Here is a 19,289-nt window from a genome sequence, read left to right on the forward strand (position 1 = left end):
TATTATGCATATCCTGCATAGTATGCATCCTAAGTAAATGGCAGACAATATCTAACATTTAAGATGCAGAAACATTCCAAAGCAGAAAAAACACTGAAGCTGGGATAAAGCTTTATCTGATGAAACCCCTCTCATGGGGCAGACTAACATGTTAATAAAGTCATCCCATCACTCTGAATAGCTTCATCTATCAGCCTGTTTAATTGTCTTAAGTACAGGCTTTATAAATGGCAGTTTATTTAAATAGATATGTGATCATGGCATTTCACTCACAAAGGCAACCAAATATACAAAAGCAAGGGTATAGACCTTACTGTATGTAGCTTCATCGCTTTTCAGCACTGCGCTCGTTGTGTTCTGTCTTCCGGTTTGTATTTCCATAGCATGAAGGTAAGATCTTATGGATTTATGAATAAACCGCTCATTTTAAATTCTTCCCAATCTACTCACTTTTGTTATGACATCCGTTAACACATTACAATGCCCATGATAACTTTTCTGAACTCTAAAATAAGTCCACTTCACCGAGGCCATAAAAATATACAGAGCTACCACATAAACAGAAGTTCAAAGACAAAATTCTACAATTGGCTGTGCACGGGTTTCTCTGGCGCATAAGGTTTATGGTTCTCTGAACAACACGCCTTCCTATCCATCAGCCGAAACCCCCTATTGCTTAGCCTTAGGGTGTGTCTTTATCCTCTGAAAACAAACATGCAAACACACAGATACACAAAATTCAACTGTTTGATTTCTTCCCTTTCAAGGGAAATGGCAGAAAGCCACTCTGCTGAGTGGGGTCTTCTGGGGTCTAGTGTTTTTTTTTTAATTGATCTAGTGTTTTGATCATAAAAAGACAAATTATGATTCATAAATGTGCATCCATTTTCAACTGCTGTTGAAGCAATGAAGTTTTTTTCACAACTTTAAATTAGTAAAAAAAAAAAAAAAAGGGAGTGTATGTGTGTGAAAAAACTATGGCTGTCACTTAATCTAATTATTTGTTTACATATATATTTGCTGTGAAAATCCGCCACAGGAAGGTGATTAAAAGACATTACATTATTGTGAAAGATGAAAGCAATGGATTTCATTAAATCTTTCAATCGAGACTGACAACCCTAGTAAAAATGTGTATGTGTATATGCATATGCATATAGATCTCATATATGGCTGCTGTATTATGCATGTGTTAGGTAGAAAGAAACATCACGAACAGCATGTGTGTATAAAGTGAAAATGAATAATACAGCAGCGGATGCCAGATTCACCGGAGAGAAAACTACGCCCACACTCATAACCATATGTCTACTGCTTCCTGCTCCATGGCCTTTTGCACGTTTAATGTTGAATGGGTCTTCACCCAATCTCAGCTTGCCACACCCTCACAATGCCTCACCTATTTCAGCTGTCCTGATGTCCTACACCGCTTCATCTACTTCATCCCTGCATCACTCCATCATTTACCAGTGGATTCAGATTCAGTAAATCCACATTCAATAAAAAGATTTTCTGGAATGAATAAGATTGACCAGTTCATCTCTAAAGCCAATCATTTAGTCACATAAGCCTGGTGGTTTTCAAAGTTTTTGATGTCACGGATCCTGTATATTCTAGCCAATCACAGCTCAACAGAGCCATTTACTAGAATCAGTAGAGAGAGCTCACTTTATTTTCTTCATTGTTTATTTGGTGAAGTAAGTTAAAGGAATCATATTTTGAGAGATCAAATTTTCCTTGATCTTTTGAAATAAGAGTTCAATGTACTATGATAAAATAATAAAGAAACTTTTAGAACACAAAAATCTTCCGACCCAGTCCAAAAATATCATATATTGCAGTTCAGCTCATCAGGAAATGCTTGAATGTGATGGCAGAAACTCAAATTCATTAACTTATGACTGCCCAACGTTAGTCAAAAATGCCCATTCAGTGTACAGTATACACCCTAAAAAATGCTGGGTTGTTTCAACCCATATTTGGGTCAAATATGGACAAACCCATATTTACAAAAATATAAGGTTGGGTTTGCCAATATTTGACCCAAACATGGGTTGAAACAACCCAGCATTTTTTAGAGTGTATTAGGCCAAACAATCATTACAACAAGATCTGATCATTTCAGTTTGTCCTGTCACAGTATAATGTAGACTTTGCTAAAAAAAAAAAAAATGTTTAACGTTTTAACACATATAATGAAATCAAATTTAAAAAAGTCTAATAGGTCATTTAGTTTCCTTTAACATTATCTTTGATTTCTGATATCTTCTGGCAGATTTTGAAGCCACTGTAGCTCCATAAATCAAGATAATTAAAACCTGGCTGATGTGCCTGGACATTTTAGCTTTTGTGCTGACATTTTTAGTTTAGATAGATGAAGGTTCATCTCACTGAAACCATCTTACTTAGTCCCCTGGATACTATCAGCTGCTATCTGGGTCATTGCACTCATACAAAAACACCTCCCATTTAACACAAACCTACAGAAACCTGCCTTTGACACACACCCAACAAAAAAACCCTCACGTATATATTAAAATGTTTGATACTCTGCACTGTTATTATGGGGCAGCGTATCATAATGTAAAAAATAAAAATAAAAAATTAAATAAGTATAATAATGTCTAATGTCTAAAACCCTCTCACTCTAACACACACACACACACAGATTCACTCAGTGCCTTTGATACATTTTCATCAACAATTATTGATTGCCTCTCTCTCTCTGTCCCTGCAGGATCCTTGACTCAATTAGGACATAACACACACACACACACACACACACACACACACACACACACACACACACACACACACACACACACACACTTAATGTCTTCATCGTGTGTGCAAGTCTGGTAGCTAACCTGTGCTTGTTAAAGTAAAAATTGTGGTGAGGCCAGACGATACAGCCTCATTAAATTCATTCAATTCAATAAACACACAGACCAATTAAAACCCTTCTTTTAGGATAAACACTCTATTAAAACATCTGACCTTAATCTAAACTGTGAACCCAATACTGTCCCTTATTCTTTCCCTAATGATAATTATATACTCATACCTGAACAGAATTCCACAGAAAGCTCTTAAGATTAACTTCATTACATTTCCTTTAAAGTCCATCATCCATAAAATTACACAAATCTCACCCTGTGTGAGTGTGTGTGTTTTTTTTATATTATATTATTTTGTTATTATTTTTGGGCTAATATGATCATGATTTCAGTTACCAGTACATTAGTCTCAGCTCCAATTAACAATTTCTACCATTTTTAAAGTAATATTCCAGATTAAATACAAGCACTACCATAGAGAACAGATTTAAAAAATGTATATTTTCTTTGAAAATAATAATAATAATAACAACACTTTTTAAAACAAAATTGAAGAATGATATGGTATCTTTTTTCCATTCTTTTTTCCCCCATTTCCATTTCACAGATTTTACAAAACAATCAGTGAAGAAAATTATTTGTGTGCCAACTGATAATCCACAGTTTTCCTGAAGAATTACATTGGGCTGATTCTAACATTAACCCAACCCTAACACTACCCTAAAAGACAATGAGATGTTTTAAATAGAATATTTACGATATGCCTATTGGCAAATTAAATTACACTTCAGCACCGGCACACAACAGTCACATTTCCAGTTACCATGTTTTATGGGTCCTTTTCTTCTCATCTGTGATGCTTTTACTCAACAGGACAAAAGTTTTTGTTCAGCGTGTGAAGATAATGCAGATTCATTTGTTCTTTATGTTCCTCTTTATCTTTATTCCTTTTATCCCTTTGCTTCCCTTCATTTGCACAGAAAATGAACTGAGAACACATTTCGATTGTTGGATAAGAGTGAACGTTAAAAGACAAAGCAGACGGATTGCATCTGTTTAGACAGGGTGCCACTAACGATGGGGTGATAGACGACCATACGATCATTAACGGCACATCTCCAGAGCATGCACATGCACACACACACACACACACACACACACACACACGCGCGCGCGCGCGCACACGCACACACACATAGCAAACCGTTTCTCTGGCATAATTAAAGGAATAGTTATTATTCCTATACACACAAATATTTCATGAGGAAAAAAAATCTGTGAGTAAAATTACTCGTTTGCTATTATTCAACCAAAAAATAGAAAAAAAAAAAAAATGCAGAATTCTGCTACATCCTTTGACCTGCAGAGCAAATTGTGTTCAGCATTCTTTAAAAATAAATATATATATATATATATACACACACACACACACACACACACATTGCCGATTACAGTAAATGTTGATGAGTACGATTTTTTAATTAAATTGATCAAAAGTGATAGTAAATGGCTACTGAAAACTCAGCTTTGCCATCACAGGAATAAATTGCATTTTTAAATATATTAAAAATAGAAAACAGTTATTTTAAATTGTAATAATATTTGACAATATTATTGTTTTGTATTTTTGATCAAATACATAGAGATTTTCATAATAGAACAATTCTTACCAACCCCTTAATGAATTCGCACAAATTATTATTCAGTTAACATTTACTTTATGAAAGCTTCACAGACCATATTACTACAACTGCCCGGTCCTGCAGATTTGCTTTATACAACATTAGGAAGATTAGACCCTTCCTATCAGAGCAGGCCACACAACTCCTTGTCCAAGGTCTTGTTCTCTCCAGACTGGACTATTGTACCACTCTCTTAGCGGGCCTTCCGGCATATACTATCAAGCCTTTCCAACTGATCCAGAATGCAGCAGCGAGGGTGGTCTTCAACGAGCCGAAGAAAGCCCACGTCACACACCCCTCTTCATCAGTTTGCACTGGCTGCCAAAAGCCGCTCGCATCAAATTCAAGGCACTGAGGTTTGCCTACAAGTTAACCACTGGCTCTGCACCAATATACCTAAACTCGCTAGTTCAGACTTAAGCGCCCTCCAGAAGCTTGAGTTCTGCAAGTGAACGGCTCCTCGTGGTGCCATCATCCTAAAGAGAGACAACATCACTCTCACAGACCTTTACCTGGACTGATCCCTGCTGGTGGAATGACCTGCCTATCTCAACCCGACCAGATGAGTCTTTACACATCTTTTTCATCAGAACCTGACCAATTAATACTAGCACTTACCTTTTCTATTCTATTCTATTTTTTTTTTTTCTGATTTAAAAAAAAAAACAAAAAAAAAAAACTTGCTATGTGTACTATGCTAGACAAACTGAGACTTATTACAACACTTGTATACTTTGCCCTCTTGTTGGTCTGATTGCTTCTATTGTTCTCCTCATTTGTAAGTCGCTTTGAATAAAAGCATCTGCTAAATGATTAAATGTAAATGTAAATGAATGATCATAATAGTTTTAATTTCTGAAATTCTATAAGCTCCTGTAAGATCTCTGTTCTTGCATAAAGAAACGAGTTCTACTGTGGAAAACCGTAATTCCAAATTGAATGTGTTCACAACAGATAAACACTGCACATAATTGTAAAAATGAACATCATGAATGTCAGATTCTCAAGAAATCATTATAACGTGTTTGGGAATTGCACAGGTCCTCATTTCATTAGGGAGAAACACTCCCAGACACATGATTAGTGTTTAAGAGGCTGCCGTGTGAACTTCTGACCAGAAACTTTATTAACTGCAGCCTTTCAAGCGTTAATGGATGAAACCTTTTACCCTAATGTTTTTCTCTAAAACACACATCATTTTTTTAGTGAGATTTTCCAGAGAAATGCCTGTAAAAGGGTGAAAGCAGAGAAAATTAAGTCAGTACACTGAGGTGCATAAGCACATCTCTCTCTTTCTCTCTCTCTCTCTCTCACACACACACACACACACACACACAAACACACGGTGACTTGGCTAAACAAAACTTTAACACCATTAACCTCTGAACGGCCTTGTGGGATATTTACTCTTTCATCTCTCGTTCTCCCTCATCCCTTGTTCATAAATATTCATCTCTCTAATAGAGTTTTTCACAGTGTGAGTTCTGCTAATTCCATATGACCCCAACCAGCATGACAGCAGCCATGGACAGAGAGAGAGAGAGAGAGAGAGAGAGAGACATACAGCAGAGGTGGAGAGATAAGACACTCACCGATGATGTACGTCAGCAGTAGAGCGAGAGTCAGCGTAATTGCGCTGGCGCTCAAAGCCGTACATTTCCAGTTACAGCAGCGATAGGGTTTACTGAATGAGAAGAGTGGTCTGGAGAGGGTGGTTCTGGGTAGAGGCCTCGGAGGCGGCGAATACACCGTGCTGGATGTCAGAGGGTAATTCTGATTGGCTGCGTTGAAAATGGCAGACGAACCCGAACCGTGCTTGAACAAGAAGTGCCTGTAAAGGAAAGGAATCACTGTGTTATGTTTGATTTGATTTGTCAATCAATTTGATCATGAAAATACATCAATAAATAAATTATACCTGAGAGACAGAGTCAAAGAGAGACAGAGAGAGCAACAGAGAGATGGTGTGAGAAAAAGAGAGAGGTGCAGTCGGAGTGTGTGATTACTCTCACTTGCTTTGGTTACTAATTGGAGTCATTTTCTCTCACGTGCATTTAATTACAGATATTTAGCACCAGAGATTAATGAGCCTTAATTAATAGATAACATCCCTTAGATTAATTATGATATTAATTACACAGAGGAGTCCATTCTTACAGTAATTTAAAGGTGCCTACTTAAAAACAATTCAGTCCTTGTGTTGCCTTGCACTATGTTACAATGGTGGGCAGTTACCAAATAAATAAAAATTATAATAATAAAAAAAAATCATTAACTTTTTTAGTACTGAGATTAAAGGTTTACGTTTATACGAATGTATAAGAGCAATATTTGTATATTTTAGGTGTACACTGAAATTTCTTTCCACCATTTTAATAATTTTTTAGCTTTTTTAAAAATTCACGAAAACTCACACCTTTTTTAAATTCACACTTTTGGTGTAAAAAACAAGGCATTTTAGAAAATGTAAGAAGTAATCTAGGCAGTTGTTTTCAATTAATATGTAGTCAAAAAATAGCACGCATAACAATTCTTTTAATTAGAAAAACAATGTAGCATAACGTAATAAAAGTAGATTAAGTATATCCAGTCACAATGCAGGACGTGTCAAGTCAACCCGACTTCTTAAAGCCCTATGTAGTTATTCTTTCATTTTAAATCAAAGTTCCCTTTTTTTTATCATGACATGCGGCTAGTTGTGCAACACAGGAGCAGATACACGGCTGTTTAACCGTGTCATCACGATGACAGACAGATTGACAGATAGCCATGGGGAAATTGGTAACAGCTTTTAGGTTAAAAGCCCAAAGGCAACAGAAGAAAGATCTTCAAATTCCCAAGATACACATGGATTCTCAACAGCAATTGATCCCTTTGCAACACCAGCTAGTGATGGAACAGGGTAAACGTGTGCAACTCTTCCAAAGGCACAAAGGGTCAATCAATAAAATGGACCAAAATCATTGAAAGGTAGATCAGTCTAAACACATTTACAAGTTAATATGCTGATGAGGCAAAAACGCATGATGACATCAATATGGATTGAAGATGATAGGGAAAAACTGAACACACACACACACACACACACACACACACACACACACACACACACACACACACACACACACATAGTTTATATTATAGTAGAGACTTCCCATCTGTTGTTTAAATTAAGCTAATTACTACACCCAAAACAAAACCCTACCCCCTACACACAGCTTTTGGTAATTTTAGATTTTTATTGAAGCACTGTTTAGTCCATTTATGATGTTGCTTTCATTGTTGTGACTTCCCAAAGGTCCCCACAAAATAGGTCGTTTCAGATTTCACTATATTTCCAGGGACATATGGGCCCAAAAAATGTACACAAGGAGACTTGCAAAAGCACATAAAAATATTAAGGTTGACACATATAAACAATTTTAATTAAATTGATTGCATGATATGCAAATTACATTAATCACAATTAGTTTGATATATTATAATACAAAATATATTATTATGGCTGACAAGTAAATCACTGAATGAACATTGCAAAAAGCGACATTAGATGTCAATATATTGTTTTTTCCCCATATCAAATTATTTAGAAAAATACAGTTTGTCCATCTGTCCACTACATTTTGAAGCAAATCTTTTATACAAGTAATTGTACTAAAAAAAATTAATTTAATTGACAGCCCTAATTAAAATGCTTTCCTACCATAGTGACTTTATGACAAAAGCAGCAGGATGCAATGTCGAAATGTCAAGAAAAACTCAGTGCATATACTGTTTCAGGGTCAAATACGAGGCAAGTACTAAAGGCGAGTTGAGTCAATGAGAAAGCACCCAGCAGATACACACAAGCAAGTTTTGGTTATTTGTTTACAGTGTCTTACAGGGATGCCGAACAAAGCCCTGAAAGAAGCGTTTAAATGAGCATGCAATGGTAAAATGAGGCTTGAGACTGAGAGAAAAATTACAGTTTACCTCAGCCATTAAAAAAGAGAAAGTTAATTTCACACTTAGACACGCAGAACTAATCCTGTCTTTATTTACTGTAGAATAAATAAATAACAATTAACACTTAGAAAAACAAAGAGATAGATTGACACAAAGGAAAAAGACAAAAAGAGAGAAAGAAAAGAGCAGGTGTGAACACATGAGATCACAGTTTTACAAATCAGATTCCTACAGTCTGAAAATAAATATTCTATTCCACTGACTGCTTTTTCCCCCACACTGAAATCTCAGAGCCTTCAATTCACAGTCAAGGTGGGTATTGTTTTTAAACCAAACACTTTTGAAAAACTGTGAAACTGCATGCATGCAGAAAACAATCTCAGACTGAAAGAACACAGATTTTTTTACTTTTTTACTTTGTCACTAGGTGGCCAAATGCAAGAAAAGACATAAAAACAAAATTGTAAGCCAGTAAGTGATCACTGTGCATTACCAATTTATGGAAAAGAGCAGCTTCAACTTGACTGATCAAATCGAGATATTTGAATAAATATTTTAGATTATATATTAAAATATTTAATTATTCAATATTTAATTATATATCATATGAAACCTATTGAGATAATAAATAATAAAAAAAAATCTGTATATTTTTGTTGGGAAAATATAAAATATGTCTGCACATCAAAAACCTAGTTGATATATATAATTGGGCAACTATGTTTAGGGAAGTTACATTAAAAATATGATGGGAGACGTTTGCATGAGAATGGTGCTTCTTTGTATTCAAATCTCATATGATATTATTTACTGTATTCCATGCTGTATATACAGTACATATGCAGTGAATGGCGACTGAATCAGCGAGTGTTCAGAATAATATGCTGATGGGAGAGATTCTCCTCTGTGCATTAATGTTGGTCTATTGATCCAGATTTAATTGAGAAAGTTCATTTGGGAGAGAGCAACATGTCAGCAGGTATAGACATCACCATGACGATGACACGTTCTCGATACAACGCCAATGTCATCGGCTGTTCGGCTCGGTTTGGCCAGAATATTTCAAGCAACCCTTTAACCTGAGGATTTTTCTTGCAGCAGTTGGCAAGATTTTTCAAACCACTCTAGAAAATTGATAAATCTGCTTTTCTTTAACCCCCAAATCTCAAAGAAAACATCTGAATGGGTGGCATTCACTCTGTGTCATGTTACAAGCCAAAGTGTATGGCCATTTAAACTCCATAAGCAAGCGAGGTAACATTTCTACACTTTTACTGTTGGCTTCTTTCAGACATTTCAATCTCCTTTAAAGAGAATAAAGTGATATTTAAAAAAACAGGACTGATGCTGCTGGAAAAATATGTAAATGGCTAAATTACCCAGCATTCCTCTAACAGCCGCTAGCATAAACATTCCATTGCTGTCTGCTGCTTGTGGTGGGTTTAGAAAAGGTGCTGCAGTGCTTAGCATAGTTCAAAATACTTGAAATCTGTCATTAGCTATTGTTTGGAGATAGCTGGATTTGTATAATGGTGTCTTTATTTAATCACATGACAAAGAACCCTACATGCTTGACCAATATGGCAAATCTTCATAAACAAATTAACATCTCTGCAGGCACATAACAGCTATCAGCAATTCAGTCAAAATAAGTTTGACCGCTACTGCCAAATTCACCTTGCTGGAAATCTAGAAAAGCCGGCATACATGCGCTCATATGTATTCACGCGCACGCAGCTTTCATTTTCATCAATATCTATGGGGTTTGTGTGCGTGTAAGACAATCAGTCCAGGAAGACAGCTTCATTTCCTCCCTCAAAGCAGACATGTCTATCCTTCATCATTTATTTACTCTCCCATTTCTCTCTTTCAGAGGAGTAGGTCAACCCTCAATCTTCATCTTCATCATCATCATCATCAACATCATCATCATATCTCTCTCCATCTGTCGTTCACAGACAAACACTCATGCATATTCTCTTTCGTTTGAAGACAAGATGATTTAGTAATTTCTATCTCTTTTCTACTACCCAGCTTTTACATTAAAAATTAAATTAAAGTTTAACTTGGTTTTTGTAATTTAACACATTTTGATTATAATGTGGGTGCCGATGAAGAACTAAAGAAAATAGCTTTATAAAACACTAAGGGCCCTATCTTACACACCCGCGCGATGCAAGTGTTTTTTGCTAGTTTCAGTCCGACGCAATTATCATTTTCACATCCTGCGCCACGTTGTTTAAATAGCAAATGCATTTACGTGCTGATCTGAAAACGAGGTGTGTTCTGGCGAATTGTTGGCACATTGCTATTTTGAGGCAACAGAAATAGCCTGCATCACTGACCAACTGAAATCTGGTCTAAAGTCAATGCCACAATATATATATTTTTTTGTTATTTAAAGAGCGCGTTAGTAATGTGCGCCTATAGGCGTGTCCACAACGCGCGTACACTACGCTTATTAAACACACGGGGACGCACAGCAGCACACAAACATGTCAAATATTTAAAATTAAAGGATTACAATGTAAAAGATTATTATTATGCACTTAAAGATATGGTGGAATCCGGCTTGTCCCGTAGATGATCTGCTTGCGCACTTTTACCTCGTGCACGATCAGTTCCGTTTGCGCTCTGGAGACGGCTTCGGTCTTTCCACTATCAAATTCCGTCATTGTAAATATTGAATCTGCCATGGTGTGAGCGCAACTGGCATTTAAAGGGAATGGGAGACGAGACTCTGATTGGTTTAACGCACGTAAATCCTAAAACACACCCATTACTCATTAAGAGAATAGGGACAACCCTTTTAGACCATGCGCCTGGCGCGCCGACCATTTTTCCCGTCGTTAAACCAGCAAAAGTGGATTCGGACACGCCCTAAGTGAACTTGCGCCCTGCACTTTAGACCATGCGCTTAGATCATTAAAATCGGGGCCATCATGTCTTAATGAGAATGTAAGAATGCCGAAAGTTGCTGTTTAGGCGTAGGGTTAATGGACAGAAAACATCATTATATATACCTCAGTATCAAACAATAGAATTTAATGGAAAGTCCCCAGACACAATAGAACAACAAAAGTGTGTGTGTGTTCATATTTCACCTGGTCTCTAGTGGTATGTTGCTGTTCAGTGCCCAGGTATTGTGCGTCTGCCCGTTGTCATCCTGTCCAGCTTTATTCCCAGATTCCAGCGGTTGGCATCGGGCGGGCAGCGTGCTCCTCTGCACCACCTCTGGAAGGGGAGCCGGTGCTGGACGGGCACAGGTGCACGCGTGGGGCGGCGGAGGAGGAGGGGGCAGAGGTCGAAAGGTGAACTGAGCCACAGGGCTGGAAGGGAGATCTTGAAAGTGAAAGATAAGAAATAGAGAGAGAGAGAGAGAGAGAGAGAGAGAGAGAGAGAGAGAGAGAGAGAGAGAGAGAGAGAGAGAGAGAGAGAGAGAGAGAGAGAGAGAGAGAGAGAGAGAGAGAGAGCAAAAAAAGAGAGAAGTAATTATAATATTTAATGATAGTCTTCCAAAGTGTCCATTTCCTGAGAGAGAAATGGATCCTTTTAAAAATCCCCCCATCCCCGTTTTGTTGTACAGCCTCTATTTGGTAACACTTCACTTGTAGCATGTATGTATAATGAATTAAAAGGCTATTCTTTATGCATTTTAACGTCCTAAAGCTTGTAATCATTTGTATGGCCTTGTGTATGATATATAAGAACATAAAACATCATCAGCATCCAATTTCCTGAGTTACAGTGTGCGTTATCATATGCATTATACTGCTTTACTGATGCATCATAGATATGACATAATCTGTTAAAACGATATTAAATTCATTGTTCAATTTATTCCATAAAATTGTCACACCCAGGAAGTTATATAACTTGGACCCTTTCTAAAACATAACAGGAAAAATAAATAAATAATCATTTCATTTTGTTAATTTTTGCACAAATATTAGCGCATTCAGCACATTAGCTGAGCTCAACCACTGAATCCTGTAACTAAATATGATTAAAAGCAAATACTTTTCTTTTATTCAAGGGAAATATAAGCTCATCAATAACTAAAAAACAATATTTAGTTCGAATCTAGCATTCAGTATGATTCTCTAATGATTCATAACTTAATTTAGCCTAAATCTGCTACTTTGTTACTTGAAACCCTATTACTCATCTTGGCCTTTTTTTCTTTTCTTTTATTACAAACTTATATAAGTTTTATTATATTTATTTTAGGTTTATTTCTAGAAATAAAAAAACTAAATCACATAAATCAAGCTTTGGAAACAAAACTGCAAAAATAAATATTGTAAAACAAACAAAAAGTACATACGCTTTTTTTTAAGCTCCGGATACTTTGTAGCAACTCAAAAATTTGCTATTGAATGTAGAACTTGTTACAGGCAACTGTGGCAAGAGGTATTTGTTGAAAGTGGCAATACTACATTATAGCACTATAGACGTGGTTACAGTTAAGACATATACAATATATAATTAATTATATAACTTACCTTTATAAAAAGAATATCTTTAGAATGCATTGTACACAAAGGCTTCAAGCGAAGTGTAACTAAACCTCTTTTCTCATTCAGGCTTGTTCAGTGGTACCTTCATCTTTGTAAAACAACACATTCTACTTTAAGATACTTAGGCTTAAAGCTTCTACTTGAATTACAGCTATCTGAAAGGTCTGTAAAAGCATCACAATAAGCATCCACAAGTGTCTGCATCAGTCTTCTCTGAGACAGTGCAAGATCACAGAAACTCTATGTGATGTTGCAGCACCTGCACACATGCTGTGTTTTTTCCATCAGTTTCTCTTTTCTCTCATTTAAAATAAAGCTTAGGGTCTTACACCTACTGCTAAACTCACCCTGCTGGAAAAAAGGATGATACACAAACGCACACACAAAAGCCTGATCCTTCCCTACTAATTCTATTAGGCTCAGATCGGGGTTATCTATCTGTTTTAGGTAGCTAGAGATTCTCTTTATTATTTTTGTCCTTTTTATTTCTCTGTCCCTTCACTTCATGCCTTTCACCTAATCTCTTCCGAGAGCTAAAATTACTTCCTAATCTGAGAAGAACACTTTCTATTTGGAGATTTGACAAAGACGCACACACAAAAGCACACACGTGCACACAAAGCTCTAAATTTCAATCTCCATGAATGGACCCAGACACAAAGAGAGCAGCCGGACAAATTCAATTAGGAAACCTCACTCTTAAAGCTCTGGGATTTCATTACATAAGAGCTATTTTACTCTCTCCATCACCTCAGAAACTAGATAAAATCCACTCAAATTAACACTCTTTAAAATCTATTTAGCACTTTTTAATGCAAAGCCACATTGGTAATAAAAGCCACAAGAAGCATATTGGTTGAAAATTAGGACACACACACACCAAACGTTTGCACTGGATTTAGGTTCACCCTGCAAACACCTCTCTCTTCCCCATTATCTAATGCACTTAGAAATACATTGTATTTCACTTGGCTGTGGACTTGAGAGTGAACAGCATTGATTTAGATTGGATTTGCTGATTAAATTAGACTGTCTCTGATCTATGAGAATGTATGATGTTTTAGACAGTGTAAGGTTTGAATGGAAATCAACCTCTGAATATAATGTAATCAAACCACCATCCTTCATCGATCCAGCGGCTAATAAAACACAGAGACATTTACTGCTCTGATACACCAGCATCTATCTATCTATCTATCTATCTATCTATCTATCTATCTATCTATCTATCTATCTATCTATCTATCTATCTATCTATCTATCTATCTATCTATCTATCTATCTATCTATCTATCTATCTATCTATCTATCTATCTATCTACAGTTGTGGTCAGAATCAATGGCACCCATGGTAAATATGATCAAAAATGGCTGTAAAAAATAAATCTGCATTGTTTATCCTTTTGATCTTTCATTCACAAAATTTGCAAAAATCTAACCTTTCATTGACGTAAAATAATTGAAAGTTGGGGAGGATCCCATTATGAAATAAAAGTTTTTATAAAACCGGGTTGTGTGTTCAATAAAAATCCTCCTAGCTCATCCAAAAACAAACTCCAGCAATTTCAGTTGTCAGACACGACTGGAACTTCAAACGGCACAGGGTTCTGTGGTCAGATGAAATTAAAAAACAAGCTTTTTGGCACCAAACATGCTAGATGGATTTAGTGCACACAAGGATAAAAAGTACCCCGTGTGTACAGTTTACAGTTTTTCTCAGTCGCTTTGGTGCATTTCTCACATCACTATTTACATTTCCACAACATTTAGTCATTTGTGGACATCATAGTAGCAGTTTCTCATTCCTTCCAACAAATTGCAAATGCTTTTGGACATGCATCAATTGCTTTCATACAACTCTCTGCTGTTTTATAACATTATCATTTGCTTATGTCATGTCAGTCAAAATTAACTATACTTGTGAATGCTGAATAGTCATTACACATAAAACTAATAGTCCTCATTTCATTGCTTGAGTCATTACATACAAAAATGTTGAACTAGTTGTCAAAATCTGTCATTAAAAAAAAAAAAAAAAAAAAAAAAAAATCCTGAAAAAGTCTCCTAAATTGAACAATTTGCAATTGAGCAAGAGATGATATTCGCTGTGATGTAGATTAAATTATGTGACCAGACAGAGAGGAACGTCTGGATGTGCATGAATGATTACAGTACTATGTATGTTGTATGTTCAGTTCCAATACACTATACTGCAATATTGTGTACAGTTGTGCACAGCTCTACCCAAAGGGAGTTTATGTTTGTTGTAAATAATGGTGTATTTTTTCTTTTGCACAATGCTGTGAACAAATTAGAATTGCAAAGAGCATATGCAGTAAAAATGTGAAACATACATATATTCAGTGTCTTTTACTCAGTTACCTCATAAATACAGTAATGTGTAACTTTACTGTATTTTTTCAAATGGCTGTGCAAATAGTATTTAGTGCTGTCTTGAGCATTTTCAGGTAGTGTCACCAAGATCTGACTTTTATCACTGGAAAACATTTACAGAGTAAACTGTCATAATGAAAACATGACTAAGCCATTTGACTATCTTGTCCATAAACGATGGTGTCAGGACTTTTTATTTTGATGACACTGACACTTTCATTGACACGAATACTTGCTTTTGAGGAATGAGCTATCCATTTTGAGCAAGTGACACGCTTTTGCAGGTTATCAACTAGGTTTTGCAGTTTGTACTAATTGTTTTGAGAACTGCACTAACTGTTGTGCAAATGTAAATAGTGATGTGAGAAATGCACCAAAGCGACTGAGAAAAACTGTAATATACCATTGGATCTTTAATGTTATGGGCATATTTTTCTGCTGGAGGTCCTGAACATCTTGTTCAGATACATGGCATCATGGATTCTATCAAATATCAACAGATAAAAAATCAAAACTTGACGGCTTCTGCTAGAAATCTTATAGTGGGCCGTGGTTGGATCTTCAATCAGGACAACGATCCAAAACAAACATCAAAATCAACACAAAAATGTGTTACAGAGCACAAAATGAAGCTTCTGCCATGACCGTCTCAGTTCCCTGACCTGATGAGTAGAGTGAACTGAAGAGAAGAAGCACCAACATGGAGCTGGGAATCTGAAGGATCTGGAGAGATTCTGTATGAAGGAATGGTCTCTGATCTCTTGTCAGGTGTTCTCCAAACTCATCAGGCAGTATACACTGAACAAAATTATAAACGCAACACTTTTTTTTTGCCCCCATTTTTCATGAGCTGAACACAAAGATCTAAGACTTTTTCTATGTACACAAAAGGCCTATTTCTCTCAAATATTGTTCACAAATCTGCCTAAATCTGTGTTAGTGAGCACTTCTCCTTTGCCGAGATAATCCATCCACCTCACAGGTGTGGCATATCAAGATGCTGATTAGACAGCATGATTATTGCACAGATGTGCCTTAGGCTGGCCACAATAAAAGGCCACTCTAAAATGTGCAGTTTTACTGTATTGGCGAGGTCTGGGGAGGTCCGAAAACCAGTCAGTATCAGGTGTGACCACCATTTGCCTCACACAGTGCAACACATCTCCTTCGCATAGAGTTGATCAGGTTGTTGATTATGGCCTGTGGAATGTTGGTCCACTCCTCTTCAAAGGCTGTGCGAATTTGCTGGATATTGGCAGGACCTGGAACACGCTGTCGTATACGTGATCCACAGCATCCCAAACATGCTCATTGGGTGACATGTCCGGTGAGTATGCTGGCCATGGAAGAACTGGGATGTTTTCAGCTTCCAGGAATTGTGTACAGATCCTTGCAACATGGGGCTGTGCATTATCATGCTGCAACATGAGGTGATGGTCGTGGATGAATGGCACAACAATGGGCCTCAGGATCTCGTCACGGTATCTCTGTGCATTCAAAATGCCATCAATAAAATGCACCTGTGTTTGTTGTCCATAACATACGCCTTCCCATACCATAACCCCACCGCCACCATGGGTGACTTGATCCACAATGTTGACATCAGCAAACCGTTCACCCACATAACGCCATACACGCTGTCTGCCATCTGCCCTGTACAGTGAAAATCGGGATTCATCTGTGAAGAGAACACCTCTCCAAAGTGGCAGATGCCATCGAATGTGAGCATTTGCCCACTCAAGTCCGTTATAACAACGAACTGCAGTCAGGTCGAGACTCCAATGAGGATGACGAGTATGCAGATGAGCTTCCCTGAGACGGTTTCTGACAGTTTGTGCAGAAATTCTTTGGTTTTGCAAACCGATTGTTGCAGCAGCTGTCCGGGTGGCTAGTCTCAGACGATCTTGGAGGCGAAGACACTGGATGTGGAGGTCCTGGGCTGGTGTGGTTACACGTGGTCTGCGGTTGTGAGGATGGTTGGATGTACTGCCAAATTCTCTGAAACGCCTTTGGAGACGGCTTATGGTAGAGAAATTAACATTCATTTCACGGACAACAGCTCTAGTGGACATTCCTGCAGTCAGCATGCCAATTGCACGCTCCCTCAAAACTTGCGACATCTGTGGCATTGTGCTGTGTGATAAAACTGCACATTTTAGAGTGGCCTTTTATTGTGGCCAGCCTAAGGCACACCTGTGCAATAATCATGCTCTCAAATCAGCATCTTGATATGTCACACCTGTGAAGTGGATGGATTATCTCAGCAAAGGAGAAGTGCTCACTAACACAGATTTAGTCAAAAGTGTTGCATTTATAATTTTGTTCAGTGTAGAAGAAGACTCAGAGCTGTTATCTTGGCAAAAGGAGATTGCAAAAAGTATTTAATAAAAGGGTGCCAATAATTGTGGCCAACGTGTTTTGGAGAAAACATTCAATTCTTTTACTTCAATGAAAGGTTTTTTTTTAATTAAAGATTTATTGAAAGATTTGAAAGACTTTTGAAAGATTTTTTTTTTTAATGAAAGATCAAAAGGAAAAATGCAGATTTATTTCTATCTATCTATCTATCTATCTATCTATCTATCTATCTATCTATCTATCTATCTATCTATCTATCTATCTATCTAAAAAAAATGCTGCGATGCTTAGAGCTTTGAGAGATATAGCCAATGGAATGATAAATTGGTTACTATACAAGACAGCATAGTACAAGAATTTGTCTGTGTGGTCTGAAACAGATTTTGATAAGGCCTACAGTACTTTGTAGGAATATTAATGCACATACAGTGAACATTTGTAGTCCTGAGATTAAAACAGGGATAATATTTTACAAGTAGATCTAAACTAAATGGCATTATTTAGGAAAAAATCAACCCCTATGGCTAATTATTTATTGATTATGCATTTCACATTATCGTTGGTAAAGATTAAGTAAACTCTCTTCCTCCCAAATAATTAACTTAAACTGTTCATTTTTATGCATGAATGCATACAGCTGGCTCTGTTAACGTTGCATCTACACAGTTGCTGTATGTTAGTCAATCCGACATGCACTCCTGAATGGAAAGAGATCTTAAAGCATATCCAATTTCTTTGGAAAGTGTTTTTTAAAGGGTTAAATGTTTGTCGTGATTTAAAACCAACTGATATCAATAAAAAAAAATTAAATGTATAAATAAGCGATAAGGTAACAATATATAATGCATCCACAATCCAAAAATTACACAGGTCTTATACATATATAATTAACTTTACAAGAATGAGAAATACTGAGACAAAATCAGTCTTGCAGAGGTGCAATGCTGATGTGAATGTGTGTGTGTGTGTGTGTGTGTGTGTGTGTGTGTGTGTGTGTGTGTGTGTGTGTGTGTGTGTGTGTGTGTGTGTGTGTGTGCTTGTGTGTGTGTGTCAGTGTTCTAGCTATTTCTTCAAATCAGTCTTTTGAGAAGCAGTGTCACGTACACAGCAACAGTAAAACTGCTGCACACACACACACACACACACACACACACACACACACACACACACACACACACACACACACACACACACACACACACACACACACACACACACACACACAGATACACAGCATTCACATCCAACAAACACACATAAGCACTAACACATGAGATCAAACACACACACGCTCATGAACGCGCACAGCAAAGGACCATTAACCTGGCTGGTCTCCATGGCAACAGAGCTTGGCCCTCATAATCCAGTGCAGAAACCTTTGACTGAAAGAGGCAAGCATGGAAACACACACACAAAATGTGTGTATGACACTGATTGCACTGAAGACGGCAGAATACATAGCTATCTAATTCATCCTCACTCTATAAGCGCTCTGTACCTTTCTCTTGAACTATCTAATCCTTTCCTTCTTGCTCTTATTATGCATTGCTCTC

At 37.0% G+C, this 19,289-nt stretch overlaps 1 protein-coding gene across 1 annotated transcript in view; it reads right to left on the bottom strand.

The window, feature by feature from the left end:
• Positions 1-19,289, bottom strand: part of tenm1 (teneurin transmembrane protein 1) — a 176,975-nt gene that overhangs the window by 93,369 nt on the left and 64,317 nt on the right. Inside the window, exons 4-5 of the mRNA XM_081367090.1 lie at positions 11,569-11,806; positions 6,112-6,350 (exon numbers count right to left, since the gene is read on the bottom strand). Of these exons, the coding sequence (XP_081223216.1) occupies positions 6,112-6,350; positions 11,569-11,806 (477 nt within the window). The remainder of the gene's footprint in view (positions 1-6,111; positions 6,351-11,568; positions 11,807-19,289) is intronic.

Source organism: Scardinius erythrophthalmus, assembly GCF_964197995.2.
Source record: "Scardinius erythrophthalmus genome assembly, chromosome: 5".
Lineage (NCBI taxonomy): Eukaryota > Metazoa > Chordata > Actinopteri > Cypriniformes > Leuciscidae > Scardinius > Scardinius erythrophthalmus.